The sequence below is a fragment of the Anser cygnoides genome, chromosome 5 (genome assembly GCF_040182565.1).
Source record: "Anser cygnoides isolate HZ-2024a breed goose chromosome 5, Taihu_goose_T2T_genome, whole genome shotgun sequence".
In the NCBI taxonomy this organism is placed as follows: Eukaryota; Metazoa; Chordata; class Aves; order Anseriformes; family Anatidae; genus Anser; species Anser cygnoides.
This window is the reverse complement of record NC_089877.1, coordinates 20,779,101-20,806,487: the sequence shown is the minus strand read 5'-3', so window position 1 is coordinate 20,806,487 and position 27,387 is coordinate 20,779,101. Positions and strand designations below refer to the sequence as shown.

Here is a 27,387-nt window from a genome sequence, read left to right as displayed (position 1 = left end):
GCCGATACCAAGAGGCTTGAAAAAAATTTAATGAGCTAGTAACACTGAACAACAAGGACTAATCTAAAAACCGTTCCCACGATCCTACTTAAAATATTTACACGTTTGTTAACTGTATGTACATTTTAGTCTTTGTCCCTTATAGTCTATTTATAGATGAGTTCCTTAGGAATTATACCTTTAATAGTTGGAAGATGAACAGCACAGTAGTGTTGTAGTAGCCATTAATAGAAAACATTATATACACAACATGAGTTGCTAATAGCCACTGGGCACCGGTAACTCAAAGTCTGAGGCTATGCATATGCAACCCAATGCACAATGCAAACAGCATGTGAAGCCAAGAAACTTCTCCGCCTTAGACATGTTCCATGTGCAATGCTGTAGAAGTATACTACACTGTGCAATTCACCCTACTTGGAAAAGAAACAAAAAAACAAACAAAAAAAAGATGCCCCACAAAACTAACAAACCTCTGTGCTGCAGTACAGGAGAGGCTGTAAATACAGAGACATCAGCTTACATTGATCTGCATCTCCAAGCATGAAATCCCATTCACCAGAACTCTGCTGCTCCACAGAAGGTCTGCAAATTTTTTATAAAGCAGCAATCCCACTGCAAAGAACAACTCATCAAGTAAAGCCTAATTTCATGACATTCTGGAATTATACAGAAGAACAGCAGCTCATGGAAAAGATTCATGGTTCAAGTGAGAGAAAGCAATACAACAAATGAAAGACCAAGGATTCAAAGAACATGAAGTGTTCAGAGCTCTAAGTCCAGTTAACAGATTGAGATCCTTTTCAGGCATTCCTCCATTGGCTATACCTTCACTTTTTTATTTTCTGAAGTGAAGCTTCTTATCTGTATCAAAGTGGGGCTGTATTATCTTTCCTTAATAATTTATGCATCTGCTGAATACACTCCTGTTACTTTATGTCCCGCTTCTGGGAAGAAAGCAGCAAGTTCCCTTAAAAAGCATTTCTGCCAAAGAAAATGCAGTCAGCCAACAAACTCAAAAAAAAAAAAAAAGACATAAGTACACTGGATAGGAAAGTCACAGACAAACAGGCAAACGAATAAACCTGAGAATGCAAGTGAAAAATTGTACCAGGCTAGTACTTAAGTGTCAGACCAATCTAGTACTTACTCAATGGTTTTACAGGATGAATAGAGAGAAGTCTAATTAATCTGATTTACTAGAAAATATTAAGCTTATAGATGATACAGTGTCTGCATAATTTTAGAAAAATCATTGATTTCATGGTTTATTTTACAATAATTGGATTAGTCTACAAGTTAAGGCAAACATACTAATGTATTTGCTTTTCCTTTTAAATCATAGTTATAAAGGTTACACAAAGTTCTCCAAAACTTCTAAGAAATGTTCACAATTGAAAAAAAACGATTAAATTTCTTGATATCAGTACATGGAAAAAAACTAAGACAGTGTATACAATGCATTATAGTAACAATATTCAAATATCTAATGGTAATATTTAAGCCATTTGAACAATGTACTTCAAATGGTGAACTTCAGAAATTACTTACAAAGGTAAATAAGATTGGCAGCTGTATCATAGTATTCATAACATGAACATATTATTGGCTAGCTTCACAAAAACAGAGCATTTGGTTTCTGAACAATGAAAGCATATAATGATTAAATAAACATGAATATGTATGAATAACAAGTATGCTGTTGCTTCGTATAGTCTGGAGCTACTTTCAGGTGTCTGTTTTAATTCTTTTGAAAGGAGGAGCTTGCTTATGTGCACTTTGTCAAATGATTTCTCCAGGGAACTGTAAATGCCTATTTAAAGTCATGAAAACAAAATCCAGAGGAGGGCAGCCCTTGTTAGTGGGAGGACGGAGCGTAGCTTATGTGTCACCATTTAACACTGCCAGGCAGCTCTGCAGCAGCTGTAAGTTACCCTGCAAAAATAAGAAAAAAAATTACATTTCCTTATTTTCTTTTTAAGCTTATGGTAAAAATATGTTTTTTAAACAGCAATGACACTCATCATTAAAGGAAAACAGATAGGTATTAAGTGTATGTAGAGACATTCATGTCAAATCACTTTTTTTTTTTTGATTGTAAGAACATTGTTATATAGAACTATGAACTTGAGACTCAAAAATAAGCATTTGCTACCCTTTCCGTGTTTCTTTACAAGTTTCTTGCAAAAGATCTAGAAGTTCTGTGGTGGTGTTTTTTTTTTTTAATATAGTATCCCTATTATTCTGTCACTGCATTATTATTCCCCAAACAGAAGCACTCATTAATTCAGCATTCTTTGAATGTATCAAGAAGTGTTAACCAGTGCTCAGCACTCAGTACCTTCTCACTAGAGCAGCCATTTAAGCTCCAAGCTCTGTTCAAGGATAGGCCTTGTTTGTGGAAAGCAGCCTTTCCACAGGCTGACTTAAGTCCACGCAGCTACTGAACAATTTGTCATTCTTACTTTTTCAGTTGAAAGCATTCCAAGGGACCTGTAGTAGATAGGCAGAAGGACGCTTGTCCCTCAGCCTAAAAAGGTCAGAAATCAGAGCTCTATCCCCCATTAAGGTTTTTACAATCTGGATTAAATAATTAACTACATTAAAACAGAAGATTCCCATTTATGTCTATTGAACCCTTTTAAGTGTTATTCAGAAGACAGCCATTTTAGTTAAGGCTTCAACAGCTTTTTGTCCTTTTATGTCTATACTGGCAGAGGACAGTCACAAGCTACCTCACAAGGCCCACAGTTCTGGGATATGAACAAGCTCAATATACAGGAGACACATGGGGACTTGATGGCCCATCGTTGTGTACAGAAGAACTCATAAATCCAAGGTCTCTATTATTGTAACAGTTGATTATTAGCAAGTAATGAAGTCACGATAGGAATGAAGTATTTCTTCAGCCTGAAGAATGTCTGTGGACTGCACGCCTGCTGCCTACAATGAAGGTGTGACTAGTCATCTTTCGCCCATCCCTTTACAGTTCAGTAGCAGCACGAAATATCTGCAGTTTGCAGGCCATTATGTAACATTAAGAGTTTCAGTCAGCCAGTCTACTGACATTTTACAAATAGGCACATCATTCATTTTCATTAAATTTGCAAAGTTCAGAAGAATAAGCTTATTTAAATTATAATAAATCAAGGACAACAGAGGCTGAGAGCTATTCCTCCTTCTGGCTGCAACATTTGATAGACTTGACTTGCACCAGCACAGCTCAAGAAAGTCCTGTAATTTCAAACTCAGGAAAGCGTTTCTTGCCAACTCGGACTCCTGAGCTCTAGGAATTACTGTTACTGGTAGACTGCGGTGACAGAATCAGGAAGAAAGAACTACTTAGAAAGCATTTAACCAAATCCCTTAGCTTTGTGTTTTGCTTATTCCCTTCTGTCAATTCCAAACAGACATCTGTTGTTAGTATGGCAACAAATTCTTTTCCCACCAGAGTCCAGGGGCAAGACTGTATGTATCAGTATTTCTGGAAAAAGATGTCTTTTTTTTTTTGAGGTAGGTGGCTTAGTTAAAACTCACGCGTCACAACACGAAGCGTAGCCAAGGCTCTAAATGCTGTAAGTATATGACTATAACTCCCGCAGTTTCACCAAGTTTCAGACTGTCAATCCTGCCTTCTTAAACATGAAGCCCAACACAAGAACACCTCAAAATCTAATGGTTTGAAATAGAGAACAGGTTTAAACGCAGCTATTGCACAACATGCTTGAATGCGTAAGGCCTTAAGTAAGCTACTGATGCCTAAAGTCATAAACAGAGCTAGCCTAAAATCACAGTACGTATCAATTACTAATCATAAAACGATCATTTTAACACAACAGATAAGTTACTTTTGCATTCAACATTTCCTTATTCCAATACCATTCCAAAAGTCTGACCTGCAAGTAAAATACAACTCTAATTTATGCTGTAACATAACCAGGAAACTAGAAGACAGACCCTACCTAGAGAAACAATCAGAAAGACTGGCTACAGATAAAGAAACATTAGTGCATTTACCATAGGCCAGAGACCAACCCGAACTAAAGTTTCAGTTTGACAGCTATTTTAAGTGAATCTAGAGTCCATTCTGCTGATAAGGAGGGAAGCTCCCTTTTATTCCTAGACCTTCCCAGCTAAAACTGTGTGTTTTGACACAAGGAATGCTGTGAAAACAAGACAGAGAATAAAGCTTAAAAAAAGCAAATTTTAGCTGCATCTTACTATACACCTGCACACATACTAGTGCCAAGATGAAGCAGAGGACCAGAGTCATCATCATCCATCTTGACAGTAGCCTGCACTTGCATCAACTTAAATAAATCATCAAGCCACAGTCTGATTTTTAGCTTTCCCTAAAGGACTAAACTGCAACCAGGAGAGGCTAAGAGCATATTAACAGATTATAACAAGCATTTCAGAAGTAGTAAAAACTGGGCACAGCTGGTATACTTCATATGGGTGCATACAGTGCCCTTGATCTGCTAAAGGTCTGACTTCATCACCCTCCAGGTTTCTACACCCACACAGCCCAATATAGCTCAGGAAATGGGAACCAACTTTCAAAACCTTCTCTCAATACTTGGATCACTCTGACTTCTAGCACAGCTGTGTTTTAGGATTTATGTTTTTCTTTCAACTTAGAGGAAAACTTGTAACAGTACGTCATGCAGCAGTGTTCAGTGTGGCTGAATTTCCTCGCAGAAGACAACCTCTCAGGTTGAGCAGGTTTCACCTCTGTGCTTTCTATGCCAGGCAACGCCAGGTCTAGAAGCCATAAAGCTAGAGTGATTCAGATCCAGAAGCATCTGCGTGACATCTAGTCCGGAGATACTCATTCCAGAAAAAAAAAAGCCACATTAAAAGAACTACACACTGCTGCTGGCTCTTGCTATCTGTTGCTCACAGCCTTCTCCACCCTTTTTTTTTTTCCCCGCATTAGCTTTTTGCTGGAAAGAGCACACAGACCTGAACAACCGCGCACGTTGCCAAGCCTGGAAGTGCTGTGCTCCAGATCCCCTTGCCAAGCCCGCTTCCTAGTTTGGAGCGCCTAACCCTTCACCTGCCTTCAAAAGCCACAAAAGCATGCAGACAAGGACTGCTGCAGCATGAGGCAAAGCACTCTGTCCAGAAACTTAAAGCGGGGATCTTTTGGTCTGGCCTGATGAACTTACTGCCTGCAGGAAAAAGTAGCTTTCTTTTCGTTCCTACCAGCCCTCTTTTGGCTCCACTGCAAGAAGAATTAGGTGTCTATTAATATCCCAGCTTAGACCACTCAAAACCAGGACTATTTATTTTGCATTGCAACAAGTGCAAAAAAAAAATCATCTCCAGCACAAGGAAAAACCTTTATATTCCCATATTCCCATAACATTGTTCTTCATACATCAGGGGACAATACTATCACAAAAAAAATCCAAGTCTTTTCATATCTTTCTTCATTTTAAGGAGGTACCTCAGAAAGACAGTCTCAGCCAAACAATTTAGTTCTTCCATACCCTGTACAGACTAATTAGAAAGCTATCCATAAGACTATCCTCAAATGCGTAAGAGAATCTCCCATTATATAAGACAGGAAAACAATCTATTGCACTTGTAAATTCTGTAGTAATCCAACTGAGAATCTATAAAAATAAAGGCATAGCAACCAAACTAATCCATCAGTGGTTGCATGTTTTGAATAAACACAAAACATAGGCTTTGAAAAAAAAACAGAACTTTCAAACCTAATGCGAAACAAAATATCCTTTTGCTCAAAAAATTCATAATGTTTGTTAACATTCCAAGAACAGTCATCATTTGTCAAAATGTCCCCTTCAACTGAAAATATTTAAATATGCAAGACTGTTTAGCAAATCTCAGTGCTTCATGATAAAATAGGTAAAAGAGGTTCAACAAAAAAAAAAAAGGAGGGCTAGAGTTCAAAGCTTCTTACAGCCTCATTTTGTTAGTAAACTTATTAAGACAATTTAAGACACGCACTATCTGAAGGTACACGTCCTAAACACAGACTGGAGACAAATGAAGAACTTGTTCAAAAGTTTCACGCTCTTCCAGGTAAATTGAGGACCTCAAGAAGCATGTATCAAGTAAGTTGAAAGCTACAGACATAAATGACTTTCCCCCGCCTTTTTCAGTTATTAGTTAGTAAAATTCAAGAGAACATCACTGCAAGATTTTGATTTGCAGAGTTAATACAAATGATTCTTTGACAATAATTTAGAAGATAGACATTTTTCAAGCATTTTACTCCAAGGCAAGCAGGAAATTCAGCAAGAAGTCAGATACAACAGATCTTGAAGAGTCAAAGTTTTTACAAGTTTTAAGAATGAGGGAAAAATTGTCAAATTTCTGATACGGCACATTAAAGCAAGCACTGCTCATCTGAAAAAGGAGTTGAGCATTCTGACTTCACTGATTGATTTGCCAGGAAAATATCCCATCAAACTGAACTTATATCTACACAGATAAGGGGGAAAAAAATCCCACCAAGTCCCAAAAAGCTTTTCACAGTATGTTAGTTTTACAATCAATGAGTTTGGCAAAATGAAGAATGACACTGTCAATACTACTGAAAAGAGTGTAAAGCTGCCCAAAAGATGGGAACAAGTTAACTCACCAACATTACAAATCTCTTAACTACTCCATTTAACACCTATATTCTGAGGTCATTCAAATCTTGGTGTTTAGCACATTTTCAAGTAAATGAAAAATGCTGAAGAGTTTACTTTTTAAAGAAAGACATCTTCTGCTATTGGACTGTTAAAGTAAGATAGTTATACTTCTCTAGCAAATCAGAGCAGCTAGTCCAATTTAACTAAAAACAATAATTTCATATGGGTTAAAAGAATCAAATACACCGTGAAATTTAAGGACAGTACACACTCTTTATTTCCTGCAAGAAGTTATATCACTCAAAAGGCTATCTACATCATTTCCCTTTTGTTAGCGTTGTTTAAAGGCAAAAAAGAACACTCAAAAAGCACACATACAGAACTGATCTGACTTTAGTCCCTAACTTCTGACAGGCCTTCTGTGTGATCTCATTCTTAGTATCTGTCTGTATACATCAAGCCTTCAGCATCTGGACAACAGGAGAAACCACTTCCTATCTCACTGTAAATGATAAAATGAGGTTTTAAAAATAGGCAGGTATTCAAACTGCACCAATAAATATCAAAAACCCAGAGAACCATAAAACTGCAGCCAAAATTGTCTTCAAGAAGATGAATTTTCCAAAGGCACCTCAAAGCACACCAGTCCCCTAGAGCTATTTCACCTATACTCTTTTTCTTTAAATATTAAAGAAAGTTGTAGAAATTCACCTTCCTGGAGAATGCTTACCAAACTCCCCTTTCTTGGATGCAGAGCATGTATCACACAAAACTCACACAGCTGTTTTGGTTATTCAAGCAAATAATATTTAAAACCATTTGAAATAAAGGCCAAAAGGGATTACAGTTACCTTAGCATGCTTTAATTCCAGTTCTGCTAGTTCCACTAAGTTTTTTCTGAATGCTGCAACTCTTCTTGTCTTAAAGTCTATCAGTTCTGTATAAAATAAAAACGGATTCATTAACAGTATTAATGCTAGTGCCCTTAACTGTTAACTGATTTTCCTTCAAAATGGAATAGGGAAAGAATGAGAGAGAGAGCAACAGGAAAAAAAATAAATCAAGTTTAATCTCATCAAATCCCAGACTCGAAGATACCACTACATCCTTATAATGAGGAAGCAAACCATCATTGCAGTTCTCCATGTCTAGCTAACTTTTTGTGGACACCAAGCTCGTTTTGAAAAAAGACTGCAATGTGGATGCTTTTAAACATTTAATTCTTCTGTTCCACGTGCACTGTTCTTTCAAAGCTGATATGTGGAAGTCTCTACGGAAGATGCCCGACTAAAACTAGCATGAAGAACAAAAGAAACAAGTATGCTTTATGCATATAACTTTGTGGCTGATAGGTTCACACATCCTCCACTGTCTTATCTAAAGTAATCATTAGCCAAATTTACAGGGTCAAACAATTCTTAACTGATAAAGACAGAAGAGCACGGTGTTTAAACATTTGTACAAATCTGCCCCAAATGAGTCAGATGACTACTTACTCACAACAGTCTTAGACAAAAAAAAAAGTAAGTTTCCAGGAAAGAGGCAACATGTAAATAATATTGATTTTCTTTAAAGTTACTGTAACTCTGTTTTCCATGACCACTCCCTTTTCTAGTGTCATTGCTGCCACCAACTGCTGCCTTCACAGAAGAATGCATAAAACCAAAATGGCAATTTCAACAGTACTTGAAAAAAAGTCAGGTTTGCCATTACTGCTAGCAATTACCCTTTCATGTACTATTCTATGCATATAAGAGACGTAAAAAATAATCTGTACCGAAACTTTGCTCTGCCAAACAATTATGACATTGATATTATTGACTAATGTAACAATCAGAGCCAAATGAAAATACCATTCAAACTTTCCAAAATAAGTACTGATTAAAAGATAATACTTTGCTTAGGGAACACAGAACAAAAAATTCTTCGCAGTAACAGTATCTTAAAATCTGCTAATTTTCAAGTAGTAACGTAGGATCAAAGACCACCCAAATACCTTGTTTTGCAGACTCAGATATTTTCTCAAATTTCTGACAGCATATCTGTTGAGTAGTTTCAGCCTGCAACACATCTTTATTTTTTGCTCTTGCTTTATCCAATGCCTTGTTAGCATTTTCATAATCCACTAGTGACCTAGATCTTCTATATAGGAGATCCTATAAAAAAGAGTATGAAGGATGTATAAAGTTTACAAGAATCTACCCAAGGATTTTATTAGCATATACCAAGGGAAAAAAAAAAAACAGATTAATTTTAGTCTTTCTTCCTGTATTCCAGTTATAACTAAATAATTTTCATTCACTTCATCCTGCAAATCACAAAAGCGTCCATACTGGATCAGACGTGCAATTTAATATTGTTTGGTCTGCATCTTGTCTGACAGAAGCTAGCACCAGATGGCTTAGATGATACTGCAAAAAGTCTAAGAAGAGGCAATCATTGGAAATTTCACAGCTTCTGAGATTAGAAACAAACTATATTTAGATTATGGATTAGAAATACACACAGGGCCTAAGAGACAGCAGTATTCTTTTTTTGTGCAACAGCTATTGCTGTGATTTAAATACAGACACTTCCTTAGTCTGTCATATTACTTAATCATCTTGTATCAAGCAACACTAAGAATGAGTCTCAGTAGGTATAGAATATCAAATCTGGCCCACATGTTTTTGTATCAGCACTTGCAGAGCATCTGGAATATCTTTTTTTTAATATTAAAAAAATGGGTAGAACTGCTTGCAGTCTACAAGCAACTTGAAAAATTCAAATGTTCCTCCACTGTTTTTAATTATACTGTATGATTTAGCTTTGGTAAGTGGATCACAATCCCAAATTACCGTATATAAGAAACAACAATGCAGTTAAAATCCAATTGTTACAGTTGAGGTAGAAATAGCAGGTTGGAGGTGGTAGCATTTATAACATATCCACTTTTAAAAAAACATACTGTGCATTTCTCAAGGCAATTTTTTCCCTTTTTTGAAAAAAAAGGAACACTACTTCACTGAACACGCAACAAATTCACCTTAGCAGCTTGAGATTCCCTTAAGTAATATTTCAGAAGATCAGAAAGTTTAAGATCTTCATCAGCAGATACCCGGGCCTCTATTTTCTGGAAAAAACAGTAAGTAAAAGCATCAATTTAAAAACATCCAGACATCGGGCACTCATTTGTATGATGTAAATACAATATAAAACATACAACAGTGCATGATAGATTTCTCAAAAGTCTCTCTCAAAAGCTAAGATCATGCATTTGTGATAGAATACTTAAATGTGCGTCATGAGAAACAGAATTAGTCTTTTGTATTAAAATGTAAGCAATAACCTACTGTGCAAGCAGTAATTGAAAACTGGCTATTTTAAACAAAACTTTCTTTCCAATTTCTACTATACATATATACATACACATATATAGTATACTAGAGAAACAGCAGAGAAAAAACTTCTGTAGTATAGAGAGTTGAACAAGAAGTTGTTTAATTTTTGAGATCAAAGGAAAACATTTAAAGTACCCTTACAGAGTAGTTGTGTAACTACACTGCATTAAATGGTTCAAAATACTACTTCCCAGTAAGATTACTTGCTTGTATCTAAAACAGAAACTTCTATGAATTTAGAAACAGAATAAGTGTACTTTAAGTATCTTAATTTTAAAAGAAATTCTAAAAGGCAACATTTGAGGTCAAAGCAAGTAATTTCACAAATACCATTTTCTTTAAAATACCCATTTACATGGATACAACTGTTTAGGAAATGCACACACTTCATTCAAAAGATTTCCTAGCATGTGGCATGCCTCTGCAGAAACAGGTCTTGGCTTCAGAAAAAAACAACATGTCCTCCATTTTTTTGGATTAAGGATTAAATTTCTTTTTTCCTTAACAAGTTCTGTGATGACCAATTTCAAGTATAGAAGGTAGTCTAAGCATTTAAGGTGTACAGCAGCTTTAGTAGCTTATAACACAGAAGACAAAGACTGCCAAGAAAATTTTAGTAGACTGAATACTCAAAAGGATCCATCATTTTACAAAACAGATGACTGAAAGCTTAGGCTTTTTCACTACCTAGTACATGTTTCTTAAATACTCAGTGTAGCACCATCCTTAAAACATCCACATGCTCATGTTTAAGTGACACAAAGTGTCCTGGCACTTCAAAGATACACACAAAGAATACATATACAAAGATTTCAAAATACATACCCTTGTTTTGTCAAATAACTCTGACACCTTCAGGAAAAACCTGTAGGAAGGAAACAGTTGGTATTATAACAAAATTAATTTTAACAGTCTAATCAATTTTCTATAACTCAAAATATAGCTTGTGTATGGCAATAAAAGCTGTAAAGGTGCTGCTTATAATTGTAATTTACAGAACCCAGAGAACATAAGGTTTTTAAATTGTAGTACTTCAAACATTTGGGAATTGTACAACTTCATAAAAGGTAAGAGACAAAGCATAACAGATGGATGGATTTTACTAAAGAATAACTGAACTGCTCCTCAGAGATTCTTTATGCTTTAAGTTAAACTCCAAATACCACCACACTGCTTAACAGTCTTATGCTATTATCAAGTGTCCTTCACTCAAATTTGAATGTGCTTTTCTCCAAATAGTAAACACGACATGTCCTACTTGAGATTCAAGGAGGCTGAACAGTGTTGTGCATCTTCATCAGAGGAAGCAAAATAAGGGTTCAGCATAACAGCAGACTGAATTACAATCAAATCATTTCATTTTGAGAGAAGACAGACATTACCTAGAATGCTAAGGAAAAATCTCTTAATGGGATACAACTATAATAAATTCTTTTCTCATAGCAAGTGTGCTACCAACCTCAACAGGTCACCATGAAGACTGCTACTTGGAAAGCACCCCCCATAAGTTATTAACAAAATCTTACTTGCATATATCTGTGGAATCCTGTGTTCCTAATGCATATAATGAAGAACCAATTCTATTATAGTCATCTGCAACATCTAGAAAAAAAAGGAAGCACTTGTTTTTACCACTGAATACCTCTCCTTTCTGGAAAACAAGTTCCTTTATTTCTTCAAGAGTAGGTGTTTTTCTAAAAGGAACATACTTTGATACAAAAACAGAAATGAAATTCCATTTATAACATGTATTATGAATGACAACTTCAAGCGGAAGTTAGAACCAGTTCTATTGTATCAAAGTGCCATCAGAAGCAATTCTCATTATTAAGACAACCTTGTTTTAACAGATTGAGTGGGTCATCATCAGTCCAATAATTCATTGCTCCATACATCCCAAGGGAATTAGTGCAGTTGGTTACAGTGAAGAATGGTATTAGGCAGTCATTAACCTCCACATCTACTTCTCATATTTAAACATAAAATACATTTTCTGCTGGAAATAGGAAGTCAGTAACTCCGTAAGCACTGCAGCTCTCTGCAGATCACAAGCAAGTTATTCATAATCTACAGATGGCCATTTTCAAAATGAGCTTCCCAGGTTATAGCTTTAATCTTCTAGCCAGAATTTCAAAAGGTATCATTTGTCTCACTTCTCAGTTTAATAAAAATTGTCAGTAAACTTATAGGATTTAAGTGTGTGTATATATACATATATATATATATATACATATATGTATGTATGTATTCCTAAACCAAAGGTTTCGATTTTCTCTGCAATTGAGAGCACTACCTAGAGCTTCAAGAAATGACCATTAGCTAGCATTCATCTCAGGAAGAGGAATCAATAGCTAAGTGGAGAACCTCACCTCAGCAACAGAAGGTGTCCTGCAAACCACACTAGTGAATACACATTCCATTCTCCATTCTAGAAGGCTGAAAAAAATGCAAACTGGACCTCCTGGTCTAAAACTAACAGCCCAAACATCAGTATGCTGCTCAGCAAGGCAATGCAATGCGTAGTGTGTGAAGAACTGCACCCTGGTGAATGCAAGCTCATCTAATAAGGAACAACTTCATTAGAATTAAAAACACAAATAATGCTATATTCCCCATTTTACATTTTAAAGACTAAGAAGAATTAGACGTCAAAAAAATATGTTTTCCTACAGAAAGTTTTGTGTTTCTCTTCAAAGGAAGAGCATGAAGACTGAGGGTATCTTCAGTGTTGCAGTGCATTGTTCGTACTTCATCCAGTCTATTACAGCAAAGGCTAAACCTTGAAAATGAGATTAAACTTCGTTTCACTAACATAAAACTACACTTGAAGAAATTCGATCACTTTTTGCACGTAAAAAGAAAACTAAAAACTACTGCTCCTCACAAATCATTTCTGTGCACTTTAGCTAGTACTGCTTTCCTTCTGGAAGAACAACTCACTTTTGTGTGATCTTGTCATTTTATCAGATTTGGCAGAGGCATCTTTGACTCGGTTGTGGTATTCTACAAGGAATGTTCTTTCATGTTCAAAGAAATCATCCACATCCTGCAGAAAAACAAGGACAAACTCAAAATCCTCAGATTTCACTTACTCTGTAGTGCAATTTATACAGAGAAGATTTGCACATATTGCTGAGAGAGGAAATGAAATCTATTTTTATTGTCTTAAACACCATTTATGTAAATCAATTTCCTCTTCACTTATTTTATCCTGTTCTAAAGTTTTATTATGAATTTGTAGCAAGCATTTTAAAGGTCTAGGTAACTAAACCTGAAATGAAGAAAATAACTTCTCTACTATCACTTTGTTGATAGAAAAATAGGATAAATGTCAAGTACTTAATATAAGACACCAACCTAGAAAAAGGTTGGGCAGGTAGAAAGATACCCAGTTGTGCAAATGGTATGGTTGCAGCAGAGACGATATGAACTTATAGCTCAAGAACACTGATCTTGATGACAGATGTCTTTCAACTTGGTAAATGTATGTAAATTTAAATAGTTATTGCATTGCCATTGAAGGTATTTGGTTTACATTTACTTAAATTAAAACAAAACCAGCACAGATGCTCAAAAACACGTAACAGCCTAAAACACGGGCTTTGAACAATTTTGAACTTTTTGAATAGTAACTGCTGGTTATTTGAATTCTGTATTTTTCTCTGAGCCATACTTAACCTATGGTTGTTATCTTATATCCACTGTCCAATACAGCTGAAATTCAAGATTTTACAACTAGGAATTTTAGCTCTGCTAACTTGCTTGCAAATGGGAAGTTATCACTAGAAAGAAAGATCATCATCAGCTTCTGCAGAATTTGTTTGTTATAAAACCATTCTTTCAACTTTAGGAAAAGTTGAAATAAAATTGAATTTTCATCATCTCAGCTATCTTCTTGAGTCTTCCCTGAGGGAAAACGCAGTATCACCTCTGCTGTGCATAGCTTTGAAAAGGTAGAAGAATGTTACAAGGCAGGGACAATTCTGAGCATTAGTAACTTCTGAGCAGCTGTCAGACAGCACACCTCCCCATCATAAAAAAAAAAATGACAGACCAAAAAAAAAAGATAATCAATTACCTATGGGTGAAAAAAATGCTTAATTCCATAAAACAGGGGAAAGGAAAGAATACTGGGAGTTCCCTTTCACGGAAGCAATTAGATAGTTCTCAGAGATTTTTGATCCTTGTGGGTCCCTTCCAACTCAGTATACTCTATGGTTCTGTGATTCTGTGAGATTTTGCATTCAGAGACACAGGTCCCTTCCCATGCTCTGCCTCTAATTTTTGAGAGACATGGCTAAAAAGTCCTTATTGTAGCTATGTAAAGTTCTGCTTCAATTGAAAAAAAAAAACAACATTAATACTTTGTTTATCTCGATATGTTAAGCTTCAATCACCTTTACTCCTGAAACAATGACACCATCTGCTGATTTAACCATATTTTTAAAGAAGTCTTCAAGTTTCTCTTTCTTATTTTTCCCACGAACACTCAACTGAAAAACAAATTCATATATCATGTTAGTTCATTTCCTGGAGGCAAAAGACGCTTTTTTTTTTTTAAATATAGATTGACATACCAAAACTTGCTACTCCTAAACCAGTTTTCCTGCTCTCTGCTTAGTCAAACCCTACATCAATGGGGACAGAGCACCACGCAACCCAGAACAACATACTGCTCTCATTTACTAGACTGTCCTTATACCTACAATACCCTTCCAGAAAAAAAAAACAGTATTACTCGAGCAGATACAGATAATATTAAATGCATGACATATACCTTCCAGTTATCAATAATACAGTATTTATCATGCATAGTATAGCTGATAAGTTAACCTAATATTACTAGGTTTTGCTCTTTTAAGTGTAGAATCACAGATCTTTCACTTTCAGAAAGTGCAGAAGCCTCAGATCCCTTACTAGATAAAGGATAACGTTGGTTTCAGCCTGCTCACACACTTCGTGTCCATTTAAGTCTGCCCGGTTTAGGAAATTAGAGCTGGCATATCTACATCAAGCAACAAGGATCCTCTGTAATATATTTTGAAGACAAGCATGCACTCAATTGAATCAGTGCTTTCTACTTCAACATTCAATGCTCATTTCTGCAATTTTTCTGCATTTACTGCATTTGTAGAATATAAGCATGTAACATTTCGATAGCCACAGTAGCTAAGCATCTAGGAGAAAAAAAATAATTGAAATGTCACCTACATTTAAAAAAAGGCTTTATCATAAAATTTCATAGCAAATTCACTCTGGTTTTGTGAGCAACAAAATTTAAAATCACAGTTCCAAATCCTGAAAATCTGTGTTCCATCTTTGTTGCTTCAACTCTCCCACCTTCACTCCACACCCCAAATTCCAGTCAAGAAGGGGACAACACCAAATGAAATCACTATCAAAAGCTAATCTTTTTAATCCAAAACATATTAGATTTCCATTAATACTTTTGATGCTGAGCCTAGAGTACATGGAGCATTTGGTTCCCCAGGTGGCAGCAGAATGAACTCGCCAGACCTAAATTAATTTCTAACTTTTAAAATACAAATATGTCTGGTATGAAGTAACTGATGCAATTTGCTCCAGGAGGTAAAGCCCTCTTAATCAATTTTCCGTGCTACCATAAAAGTCCATCTTAATTTCTCTTCCAGCAATTCAGTTTTCAATACTCACATCCTGATTATATTCCAAGAAGACATGGAAATTTAAATCCTTTCTCAAAATAGGATGTGCTGCCACACGACACAAAAATACTTCATGCATTGCAACTGTCTTCTTGAATATTGCCAAATATTCACTGAAAACAAGAAACAAGACAGACATAAGAATTTCACTTGAAGCAATAAAGTCTGAGGAAAGCCTACTGAGAAGCTTAAAGAGATCCTCAGTAAGCATACAAAATTTTAAGCTCACATAGTTGAGGTTATCATTGATATTTTATGTATACATGAACAAATAGCACAATGTTAATACTGGGGGGGGGGGGGGGGGGGGGATTTGAAGCCCTAACATATTACAGATACTTTTAAAGAAGACTTAACAAATACAATCTAATTTTTAAGACTAGCTAACACTGACTGGTTTGCTGTAAGTGTAACCTCATTTAGGTGTCCTTTCCCTGCTTCCACAAAAGTCAAGAAATTGAGACACAAACAACGCTAGCTAATATGTGGCTGACGTGCAATTTCCTTCCTCCCCATCTCCATCCCCTTGCCTGTTTGCACCTCCTTCCTTACTTAAATGCTCATATCATTTTGTTAGCTCTTTAAATAGCTGCCTCTTACTCCACATTAAAGCACTGAGCCTTTTTTGGCTGAAGCTTACACAGATGTCTTGCTTCATAGTGGTTCTAAAAGTGAAATTAATTATTGTGTTTGGTAGGTACAACCAAAAAAAAAAATCACATTTTACCATGACAATTGCACAGCTGCCCAGGTGAACCAACTCAACTTTAAATCACAAATGAATAATTGCTTTAATTAAGAGGAAGGCATTCTTATCAATACAAGTTTGCTAGAACTTTTTGCTCTGCAAATTCAAAGAATAAGCTGTAACCTCTCTAGAAAAGAGGAAGGGGCTTTTTTCCCCATTCTGAGGTCAAAAGGTAAAATGATAATCAACACTTCTGCTTCCACTATGTCCAAGAGGTTAAGATTTACATACCAGCAAACCAGCAGGGCCAGTGTTGGGAGATGTTTGATCTCATTGAGAGTAGTAGTCATTCAGTGAAGACAAAAAAGGAGGATGCAGAGGATGGAGGTGGCAGTAGAAGAAACCCAAAGTTTTCTGTGTTATCCAACCCCTAACCAGACCACAAGAGAATCATGATCAGGGCCGCTGGAAAACCACAGATTCTTTAAAATCTATAGTGTTTTACTATTTTCCAGTTCTCTGCGTATGAAGTGTATATCTACTCTGTAATAAATTATGTTGCATGTAATGCTAATACAGAGCTTTAAGATATTTGCTCACAGCAACCAGAATTTGGAGAGAAAGCAGCATTTCTAAGAGTTCTATGTACTTTTCTTGCCAATTCAGAGCTCTTGACAGAAGCAGTCTAGAAGCAGTGTAAATATACACTTAAAAATGAAACCAATGGCAGGAAAAAGATCAAAGAAGTGAGCACATGACAAGGAAAGTGGATGGAGCCAGGAGAAACTTCACTGTGTAACTTGGTATGGAAAAAAAAGACTTGTTGCGAATGTTTCAACACATACTAAATTCATAGTATGGAAAGATACTATTTTCAGGAGGTATATTCTCCCTGTGCAAAAACCCAGAAGTGTCAGGAAAAAAAAAAAGATTTTCTAGTAATCTCCATATTCTCGGGGAACAGAAGGATGGCATCTATGCTTACAATGCCAACCACATGCAAAAGTCCCTAGTTCAATCACTAGATCTATAAACCTTAAAATTTCATTGCGCTTATAAAACTGGGAACACCAGGGGAAAAAAAAAATAAATAAAGACTGAGGCTACCTCTTCCCTTCGCAAGTGTTCTGTGAGGAAAACTATTACATACTATATTAAAACTATATCTAGCTATTTTTTTCCTTATTAAAAATTCTCAAGAACAAGCTGATTTTCTTCCTTTTTCAGAAGATTGTCCATGAATTTATTATTATTATTATTATTATTTTTTTTTTTTACAATTTCTAAGCAATGATTTCTACAATTTTCCTAATGGCTCTGATCATGATCACTAAGATAATGCTGGTTATGTAGCAAATTGATTCACAAGCCTTTATCTCAGAGAACTTTTGCAGTGAAGTCAGAAATACAGGATAGCAAAACAGCATTAAAATTTTATTTTTCTAAAAAAAAAAGTAGTAATCAAGTCTACATACGCCTCCAGTTCTTGTTTCATCTTGGTGAATTCTTCTTTAGTCATTGATCCTTCCCCTTCTCCAAGTTTCTGCAATTTCTCCCTTGAGGCATCGAAGTCAGGCCTGGGTGGTGCTGGCGGAATCTGGAATTGAATCAAAAATTTTTAATTGCTCAACTTCTCAGTCAAACAACATCCATTCAGTAAAGAAACTGAAATTTGCCTGCAGCTTTTTCATATGTTGTCATTCATTACAGTATTTATAGATAAATTCTGTCCTGAATGAGTTAGACATTCAGCATTACTATGCCAATTTTGGCCAGATGTTTTTGAAGATTACTAAAGAACTAACTAAATGTCTTCAGTAGGTTAATTACAACAGAAATCAAGCCTTACTTAGCTTTACCAATACAAGGAATTACAATTTTAAACCAGAATTGATTATAAAATGGTGGTTTCACTTATTCGGTGTAGACTGTTTCTTGTTTAAAGAAAGAATTCTACAATTCTTTTCAAACCACCCATTTATAACTCCCAAAAATACTAAACCAAAAAACCCACATTCTACGTTGTTTGAAGGCACCAGTTCTTTCTTGCAGCACTGCTGACATTACAGATATATCTGCTGAAATAACAAAGCATACAATAAACAAGTCTCTAGGCTAATATTGTAATGTAGTATATTAACACTGAAAGAGAAAACACTGCTGTCAAACTAATCCTGAAATGCTATGAACAAAGACAAACAGAACAAATAAAATTTAAGTTCACTGATATTTGCCCATTACATTAATGCGTTACAAAAAAACATAAAAGCCAGAATCTACTCAGTCAAGTGTCTGAAGCTAGTTACTACCACTCCAAAGGTCTAGTCACTCCAAATAGCTCTTCTTACTGAAAAAGACTCAGCTCAAGAATGGTATGACACATCACAGGCTATATTCATCATAATGTATCCATTAGTCAATTAGAAATTTAACACATTTACCTACTGAATCAGCAGATCCCCTCACCCAAACACAAAGCTTTCATACCAAAACGGTAAGTATTCCTATTTGTAATTAAAGTATGAACAGTAGCGCCCATTTTTAATAGGCACCCAGTCATAAGGTGACTATTTTGGGGACATCTCTTCCTTGGATGCCTGAAATAAACCACAAAATGCTAAGTTATGCATTAAGGTTTTCTGTAGTTCTAGATGGTATTTGCTTCCTTTTTTTTCCCCTCCAACTGATTTATGATTCTGATCTTCAAAACTGAAAAAGCCTAACTACTAGAGCTCAGTTACTGCACTCTGCCATTCCAGCTAAAACAAAAGCTGCATGAAACTTGTAACTAAGTTAAACATTGGCTCAATTTGAGAGAAAAATAAAAGAACAAAAAAAATACCACCAAGTTATACAGTTCACCTATCTACCACACTTCAACACTGTGGACTAAAAATATGCTGGATACTGATTAAAGTACTCTCTCCTTAGGACTAAAAGGCAAGAAGTACGACAACTACAGTGACTTTCCTCCAAGCTTTCTTCAAACATTAACGTTGCGTAACTATGTAAAATGACAGTAAAGCATTAGATCTCCCTTTAGAAGGAATGAACAGCTGCCATTTCCATTGGACTTAAAAGCCAGTAGTGCTTTTTACACGCCCTGTTTTCCACGGACATCAAAGAACTGTAATACTTACGATATAGCCAGCATAGTCCTCGTTCTCGACAAAGGAATCATGAAGCCAAATAAACTCTTCATGTTGCCGGACAACAGAAAATTCATTTTGTTTGAAATTTGGTAAGGAACTCTGGAAAGGGAAGAGGAAGAACTACAATTTAGAAAAACAAAAACAAAAGTCAGTGTTTTTCATTACCATACGGAAAGAGCCTTGAAGGAACATCAAGGTATAACTCTGTTAAAAAAAAAAAATAATCCGAGCTTCCAGATATGAATTTGATCAAAAAAAGTTTATAAAGCAATAATTACCCTCATCTTAACTGGTGCATCAATAAATTGGTATGGGTTGCCCAGGGAGGTTGTGCAGTCTCCACCCTTGGAGATATTCAAAACCCAATCGGACAAACCCTGAACAACCTCCTCAGATTCACCCCAGTTTTATGGTGGCAATGGGGGGAGGACATGGGACTAAATGATCTCCAGCAATCTTCCACCTCAACTATTCTGTGATTCTGCAATCAATAAACCATTAAATTCACAAAAAGAAGCCAGATACAAACAGTAACTAAAAACGATTATTGAATATAATTCATTATGAAATGTATTTTTAGACTCTGAAACCATGGCTAGCCTAGTAAGAACTACACTAAAGAATACTGAGGTATATTAAAAATTCTACCTGCAAACAGGCTAATTAATAAGCCTAGGAGTCACATGATATCACATCAGTACAAAAAAGAACACCATTTCCTAGGCTCTTTTTAAAGCTCATTTTTTTGTCATTGAATAGTTTGTTGAGCACTGCAGCTCCAGTCTCTTAAACATGAGACAGTGCTATCTTCTCATTTCCTTTGAAATATATATTACACTTGCTTCAAAAATACAATTTAAGCAAACTTTCTTTTCCATAATTAAGAAAACATTCAATGTACAAACAGAGTCTTTTACCTTTGTGTGGACAGTGAATTTCACTTTATCCCTCTCACTGAGTGCATCTGAGATATCCACTTGCAGAGCAGCATCAGTCTGGAGATCTACATTTATTGCTCTAAGCTAAACAAAGAAAAAAATCTATTTAGCTTAAATTAAAAAAAAAAAGTTAATTGCATTTCCGTTATACTTCCCTTGAGAAAAACCCTGATCCTTCCTGCAATGATGAACATTCTTAAAAGACTAAAGATAGATTATAAAAAAAAAATTAAAAATAAATTAAAAGATTATTTTGGGGGGTTGGGTGGGAGGGGATCTATCAGTACTCCTTATGGCACGCATAATCACACAAATAACATCCCTTATTGCATTCCCTATGTGGGCACCATCCTCATTTCTGTGTATTGTTAACTTGCTAGCAATTGAGGTGGTCAAGACAAAGTACATTTACAGATAGCAGCCAGTTCTGTAGGTTTCTCTTCTCTACTCCACCCCCATTCTTCCACTTACCTACACTCAGCCAACAACCTGCAGCATATGAGGTAATTTAAAAGTAACTGATAGTTGTAAAGGTGTTTTTGAGAAGAAAAGTGGTCCTATATTTCAAAGCAAGATCTGTTAGAGACCTAGATTACTTGCATTGTCTTACACTATTCTTAAGATTTCCCATAATACGCTGAAAATGCTAAAAAAAACAATTATCTGAACTACAGAGGTAAGTTCCCTTTGAAACATTTTTTTCTGAAAAAACAAGATGCCAATCCCTTCAAAAACAGCATGAGAAATGGTAACAGTGCTAGCAACATACATTTTCTTCTTCCATGTTGCATGTGAAATCTTAACTACCACAATCTAATGCAAATCAAATCAAAAAGAAAATGAGACAATGATCAAATACAGAAAAATCAGATTATCTCAGCACTGCGATTATGAGTCAATGTTTGGCAGTAGCTTGACTAAACGCTTCACCACTATTCAGTGAAACTAACCTCACCTAGACCTCAAAGAGAAGTTCACTTCCCCTCACCCTTGCTGTTCTAGAGCAATTTGTCCCATGACCATTTCATAATCACGATCAAACAACATTCAGAATACCTTTACAAGTACTAAGGCTAACTAATCTTCTACAGTCACACTGTCAGAAGTTATTTCATTTGTCACGCTTGTGAGAGTCACTTTTTACTGAAGCATTTTGTTGTCTTTGATGTTGCATTTATTTCTACAAATAACACATTCTACTGTATAAAAGTGCTTTGCCATAAAGATATTAGACTTTTTCCTGCAAGATTTTTCAGAAATGCATTTTTTGAAGTCTGCACTCAAGTCCAAAAACGCACCGAGTATCAGCAACGTACGGCACAAAGGCTACGCATGAGCAAATTCTGAAGGGAACGCTGAAAAGCACTGAAACAGCACTAGGAGAGAAGCGTGAACTGCCACATCTTGTTTTCCGCTAGTTATCTTAACCCTGATCTTAAATTTTAGTGGTCAGCACCCACTGTTTACTTTTCTTGTTACACTTAATACACCAACAACTCCGCTGCTTATGCAGCAGCGACCAGGCTGCTCGAGCTTACAATTACTGTATTAAACTAAACGAAATCATACGGCCTGGAGCATTATGCTAGGCTACAATAAGGTTTGACAGCTACTACACAAATAGTAGTATTTTGGGGTGTTTCGTTTCCTCCAAGTGGGTCACTGCCTCACACAAAGACGTGATATTAACATGCGATGATCTGCTGCAGATCACTTCGCCAAAGCAGAATGTCCCAGCTCCTACTGAGTTTCCAACGTGCTTAACATCTAATTTAGGAAAGAAAAATATAATCTGACATACCAGTGTCAGCCTTATGTCATGACACCACATTTTTCCAGCCTGGAAAAAAGTTTTTAGTGGTTACATTGTTTGAGGTACTGCTCGTTCTTCTCCAGTCCCCCAGAAGCCATTAACGAGCAGAGCAGAAAGCTCTCAGCAAATAATCTGAATTATCCAGACTTTTTTTTGGTAACCTTTCACAGGTCTTAACGATTTCACTAATATACTTTGTTTTCCTTTTTAAAAAAGTGGTACAATACAAAACCCAAAGATTCAGAAAAACAACTGTTCAGATTTGTCACTGGTCCTTACACAGCATCTAGTGCATCACACCCTACGGGGCCATACACACTCTTTACAACTTCAGAAGCAAAATGCTTATCTGCACTGAGAAAAGGAAGAGCAACATGAACCCCGACAACTTCACTCAAGACATAATACTGTAAAGGACTACTTGTTTGATTTATACCAAGTTACACTCGTAACAATCCTGAAGAGTTTAATCATATGTTAAGTTATGCTACGTAGCCTGACTGCCAACGGGGAACATTTTCATCTGCAATGGTAATGAAGCATTCAGTGAGAGGTGTCAAAGACAACCAGAAAGTTGAAGGACCATAAATTTATTCATATGACACAATGGCTCACATTGTATTACTGGGAATTAAATTCACAAACAGCATCATCACACAACAAACTTAAGCAATCTCTTCACTACTTCAAAAGGGAACTGGCAGCAATGGATGGTTTTCTAGTCATGAAGAACAGAAAATGAAAACATAAAACGCTACAAAACTTTCCAAAGTCTGACTTGGACAAAAACTGAAATGAAACTACTTTAAACTCCAGAAAAAACAGGGATGGGATAAATCCCTCTGTCTCTTGGCTCCTCCACCCACCCCAATCTAATACACATAAAGCCGCACAGTAAGTTTATGCTTACATACATGCTCTACACTTATGCTGAATAACTTGCAAAACAAAAGCTAACTTAATTTAGCTGCTTCATAGTTTCCTAAGCTATACCAACAAAGCCCCTTTTTTATTCAAAGGGTCTAAAAAAATGCCAGAAGCCAAAACAGGACTAATTGATGTTACAGTACTAAAAGAAAACACAATGCAAATGTGGGGGAATTAGCACCTCAACCCTTGTTCAAGGACCAAATATACTTCAAATGATAATGAAGCTGGAAGAGACAAGGGGAACAAGCAAACCTTACATTCCTAGGCAATGTCATCCTTTAACAACAGTAACTGCTATACTCTCAGCTCTTTCAAAAGAGTTAGAGAAGAAGGACCCATTTTTCAACAGGTTCTTTACAGACATTTAAATACACGGAGCAAGGAAAACAAACAACACTTTCACAACAAAAGAATACCAAGCCTCAGCGCAGCATCAGGTTTCTAGCAGACCTGTTCCAAGGGATAGCGCACTTCCCCTAAACGAGCGCACCGGACCATTAGCCAAGTCAGCTGAAGTATATATAGATACAAAATATACAAGACAGTACTAGCAGGGCAATACTATACCACCTTTTAAAGCACGCATTGCTTACATTAGAGATCACACACGCACAAAAACAGGAACTGAGTTACTCTAAGGGGACTCAATAGTATCTCCCTAAGTGAGATTTAGAAAAGCAATGCCTGCAAGTTCATTTTATGCAGACTATTCATAATAGGTTCCTTCTACAGACCACCCACTGCTACTTCCTCAAAGATGATTCTCAGTCCTCCGTTTTACAGTCCTCCGGAAAAGGCTCCACATGGTATAAAGCAATTGTTAGAGAATTCCTGTTTTATGTGGCATCAGCACAATTTCCAGCCCTCTTTTCATCCCATCATCCCCACATGAAACTTAACACAACTGCAGCTGACCAACATAATTCTAAGAGCTACGACTACAGTTGTCATAACAATCTCCAAACTCCAAAGAAAAGAGTATCGATTTTCAAAACTTAAAGTGAATTACTCTAACCAGAAATTGCCATACGCACTTTCAAATAAAGGCTTAACCTATCCATTTTTTAATCACAAACGGAAGAAGGTGACAAATCAGAACAAGGGAAACACTCTGCGTAAAGCTGTTTGTTTATACTACTGCTACCACGAAAAAAAATAAGGTTTTGAAGATAATAGCACAGAGAACCCATTCAGGAACAGGCTGCCAGTGTTGCTTCTGATTAGGTTTTCTGTATCACAACCAAAATCGTGCAGATGATGGGCTGTATTTTAACCCCAGGGACTTACGCAGCAGTAGGGGGAAAAAAAGTAACTGAAAATAAGAAACCTAAAAACAAAATTAGGAAAATGAGGATAGTGTTTATTTCCTCAGTGCTGGATACATGAGGAAGCAAGGGAAAGAAAAAAAAGAAAAAGAGAGGAGTGCATTTGGCCAACTGAGATGATGCAAGTCGCCCAGCAGCACAAACAAGACTGTTAAGAGATTTCTGAAGGCTTTAAAATTACATTGTGAACTCTGACTACTTGTGGCCTTAGAGAGAGAATTAAAAAACGAACAGCAAAGCTTCACACGGGATCAGACCTGCGTTCTTGTATTCCTCCTACGTCTTCAGGTAAAAACAACTGAACCGTGTATTTCAGTGTCTGTTCCTACATACCAGGGACAGGACACGTAAAATACAGTTCCACTGGTGTTCTTCAGTCCTGGTTCAAGGAACTGGAACGCAAAATGCACAGAAATCCTACCACATGCACACAGCCAAAAATCGCTTTGTACTTAACGTTACACTGGACGCTGAGTATGCCAATACCGTGTTTTCCAGATTTTGTGTCTGTAGTAAGACACCAGATGCAGCTACAGCAACACCCAGCAGCCACAAGGCCAGGCCGTGCCCTCCTTCCCGGCAGCAGCTCTGCTGCCTGGCTCGGAAGGAGCCCCTCAGCGACCTGAGGGTGCCCTCGGTTTGAATGAGCTCCGCTCGTTACCTGACCTGCTGCTCGGGGAGACGGGGACGGTGCAGGCGGGCGGACGGACGGCTGGCTGCAGCACTCAGAAGCGACGTGCAGGCCGGCAGGGCAGGGCAGGGCAGGGCAGCCCCCAGCCCCCCGGGGCAGCCCGGCGGCCCCGTCCCGGCCGCCCAACTTCTCCCGGCACGGCGCTCACCGGGCAGCGCATGCCCGCGGCGCACCCGTCCCATTGTTACCTCCGGGGCACCTCCGGGGCCTACCGAGCGCGGCCGGTGCCGCCGCCTAGGCCCCGGCCCCCCGTTAGAGGCGGCCCCGCGGCTCCGGGGGGGGGCAGCCCGAGCCCCGCTCCCGGCCGGTGGGCGCGGGGGGGCCGTGCCGGGCCGCCCCCAGCCCGCAGCCCCCCGCAGCGCGGGGACGAGCGCCCTGCCCCAGCCCAGCCCAGCCCTGCGCCGAGCCCCCCAAGCGCCGCCGGGCTCCACTCACCCCTCGGTCCTCCTCCGAGAGGAAATCCGGGCCGTCGTCCGAGCCTTCCTGCTGGCGGCCGGCCGGGGGGACGCGGCGGGTGGGCGTGAGGGGAAGGGGGGGTGTGGGGGGGGGGAGACAAAGCGCACAGGTTAGCGACCGGCCGCGCCCTCCCTCCTGCCCTCCCTGCCCGCCCGCCCCGCCCCGGCCGCGGGCCGCCCGGACCCCCACCATCATGGCTGCTCGGCGCCGCTCCGCGCCCGCTCTCCCCCCGCCAGGCCGCCCGCAGCCCAGCGGCGGGGCGGGGCTGCGGCGCGCAGGGGCGGGGCGGGGCGGCGGCGGCGCCTCTCGCGAGGGAGCGGCGGGAGCGGGCGGGTGGCGACCGGCCCTCCCCTCCCCTCCCCTCCGCTCCCCGTGAGGGGACGGGTGGGCTCGGCGGGGTCCGCCCGCTGTGGGGGCACGGCTGTGGGTCTCTCAGCCCCCCCAGTGCTGGGGTTCGTGGGTGCGAGGTCGCGCAGAGCGAAGGAGAGGAGCCTGTGCGAGGCAGGCAGAGCTGCCTCCATCCATCCTTGACCTTCGCTCGCAACCCGCCGCTTGTCAGCCATCCCGCTGCTTCCGTGGCTTCGGGGGAGACGGGCTGCCACAGCAGCGTGTGCCTCTGCGAGCACGGTCACACAGCTACACCGTGCTGGGAGCGGCGTGGTTCATAACACGCCTCGGGTCCTGGGCAGTTACCTGGCTGCCTTCAGTCAGGTTGAGGAACAGAGCCAATAAATGCCCCTCCATTTAGTGACAGGGAACAGTGGAAAATAACACCATCCAAACACTAGATGTAAACATGGAGGGCAGCGAATCCATGGCCAAGGCTTCATTTTCAGGTGAATCAGAGCTGGAACAGCAAAAGCACAGCCTCAGGGTAGGGTTTTATGACCACAAGCTGATCCAAGCCTGTGCGCTTGCCAAGGGGTGGTGGCCGGTGTGGACATCAGCACTTCAGGGCCATGCGGGCAGGTGAGGGAATTGATCCAGCTGCAAATTAATCCCACAGAAAGTGGTTTCCATCTGAGCCAGCTCCACCAAGCAGCCGAAAACACACTTACACGAGCACTAATGGGTCAGGACCACCGCTTCCAGCAGCAGCACCACAGGTTTAGCTGGGCCTAAACTGATCAGGAAGTTACAGCTTGGAGAATCCCGTTCCTGCAGCTGCAGGATGGGCGAAGAGAAAGCTTCCTGAGCTCCATCGTGCTTAAAAACATACCTGGGAGTCAGATAACAGAAATTGTCTTGAAAATTGCCTTTAGCATGGCTGCGGAAAAAGGCCTTTGAACATGCTTTTTGTGTGTAATTTAAAGGGCTGTTCTTCCAACAATTTTCACGTACGCAGTTTCTACACGGATACAGGCACATGCAGTATTACACAAAGCACTGACTTGCTCCTCAGGTCTAGAGAATTTAAAACATTTTATGGGATACTGAGAAAGAGTATGTGATCTCTGTTTAAATACCAGCCTTGCCATGCTGAAGAGGCAAAGACAAAGCCGTGAGGGAACCGATTTCTGTGGGTTTACCTGCGTATACTAGCATCCTGTTCTGTGCGTAGTCTGGGCTAAGTGCTGTGCTACCACTCCACCCAAGATCTAATTTCCTGGAAAAACCAAGATCAGTGACAGAATTACCTGAATTACCTTAGGTTGATTTTTTTTTTCTTATTTGTTAATACATTCTTGTAGGGCCAAAGAACCCTAGCCAAAGAGTTGT

At 38.6% G+C, this 27,387-nt stretch overlaps 1 protein-coding gene across 3 annotated transcripts; it reads right to left on the bottom strand.

Annotated features, from left to right (window-relative positions):
• Positions 1-11: 11 nt before the first annotated feature.
• Positions 12-25,966, bottom strand: SNX6 (sorting nexin 6). Of its 3 annotated transcripts, none has more exons than XM_066997228.1 (14): positions 25,858-25,966; positions 25,648-25,695; positions 20,433-20,537; positions 19,504-19,614; positions 17,839-17,960; positions 15,665-15,788; positions 14,389-14,484; positions 12,932-13,037; positions 11,518-11,593; positions 10,817-10,856; positions 9,637-9,723; positions 8,608-8,767; positions 7,463-7,548; positions 12-1,935 (listed from the first exon to the last, which is right to left on the bottom strand). In XM_066997228.1, the coding sequence occupies exons 1-14, from the start codon at positions 25,861-25,863 to the stop codon at positions 1,882-1,884; spliced, it is 1,221 nt and encodes a 406-aa protein (XP_066853329.1). In that variant the 5' UTR covers positions 25,864-25,966; the 3' UTR covers positions 12-1,881. The 3 variants fall into 3 exon arrangements, with proteins under 3 accessions (XP_066853329.1, XP_066853328.1, XP_066853327.1); XM_066997227.1 differs by having other exon boundaries at positions 25,648-25,698; positions 25,858-25,958; XM_066997226.1 differs by lacking the exons at positions 25,648-25,695; positions 25,858-25,966 and adding an exon at positions 25,188-25,409.
• Between the last annotated feature and the right edge of the window lie 1,421 nt (positions 25,967-27,387).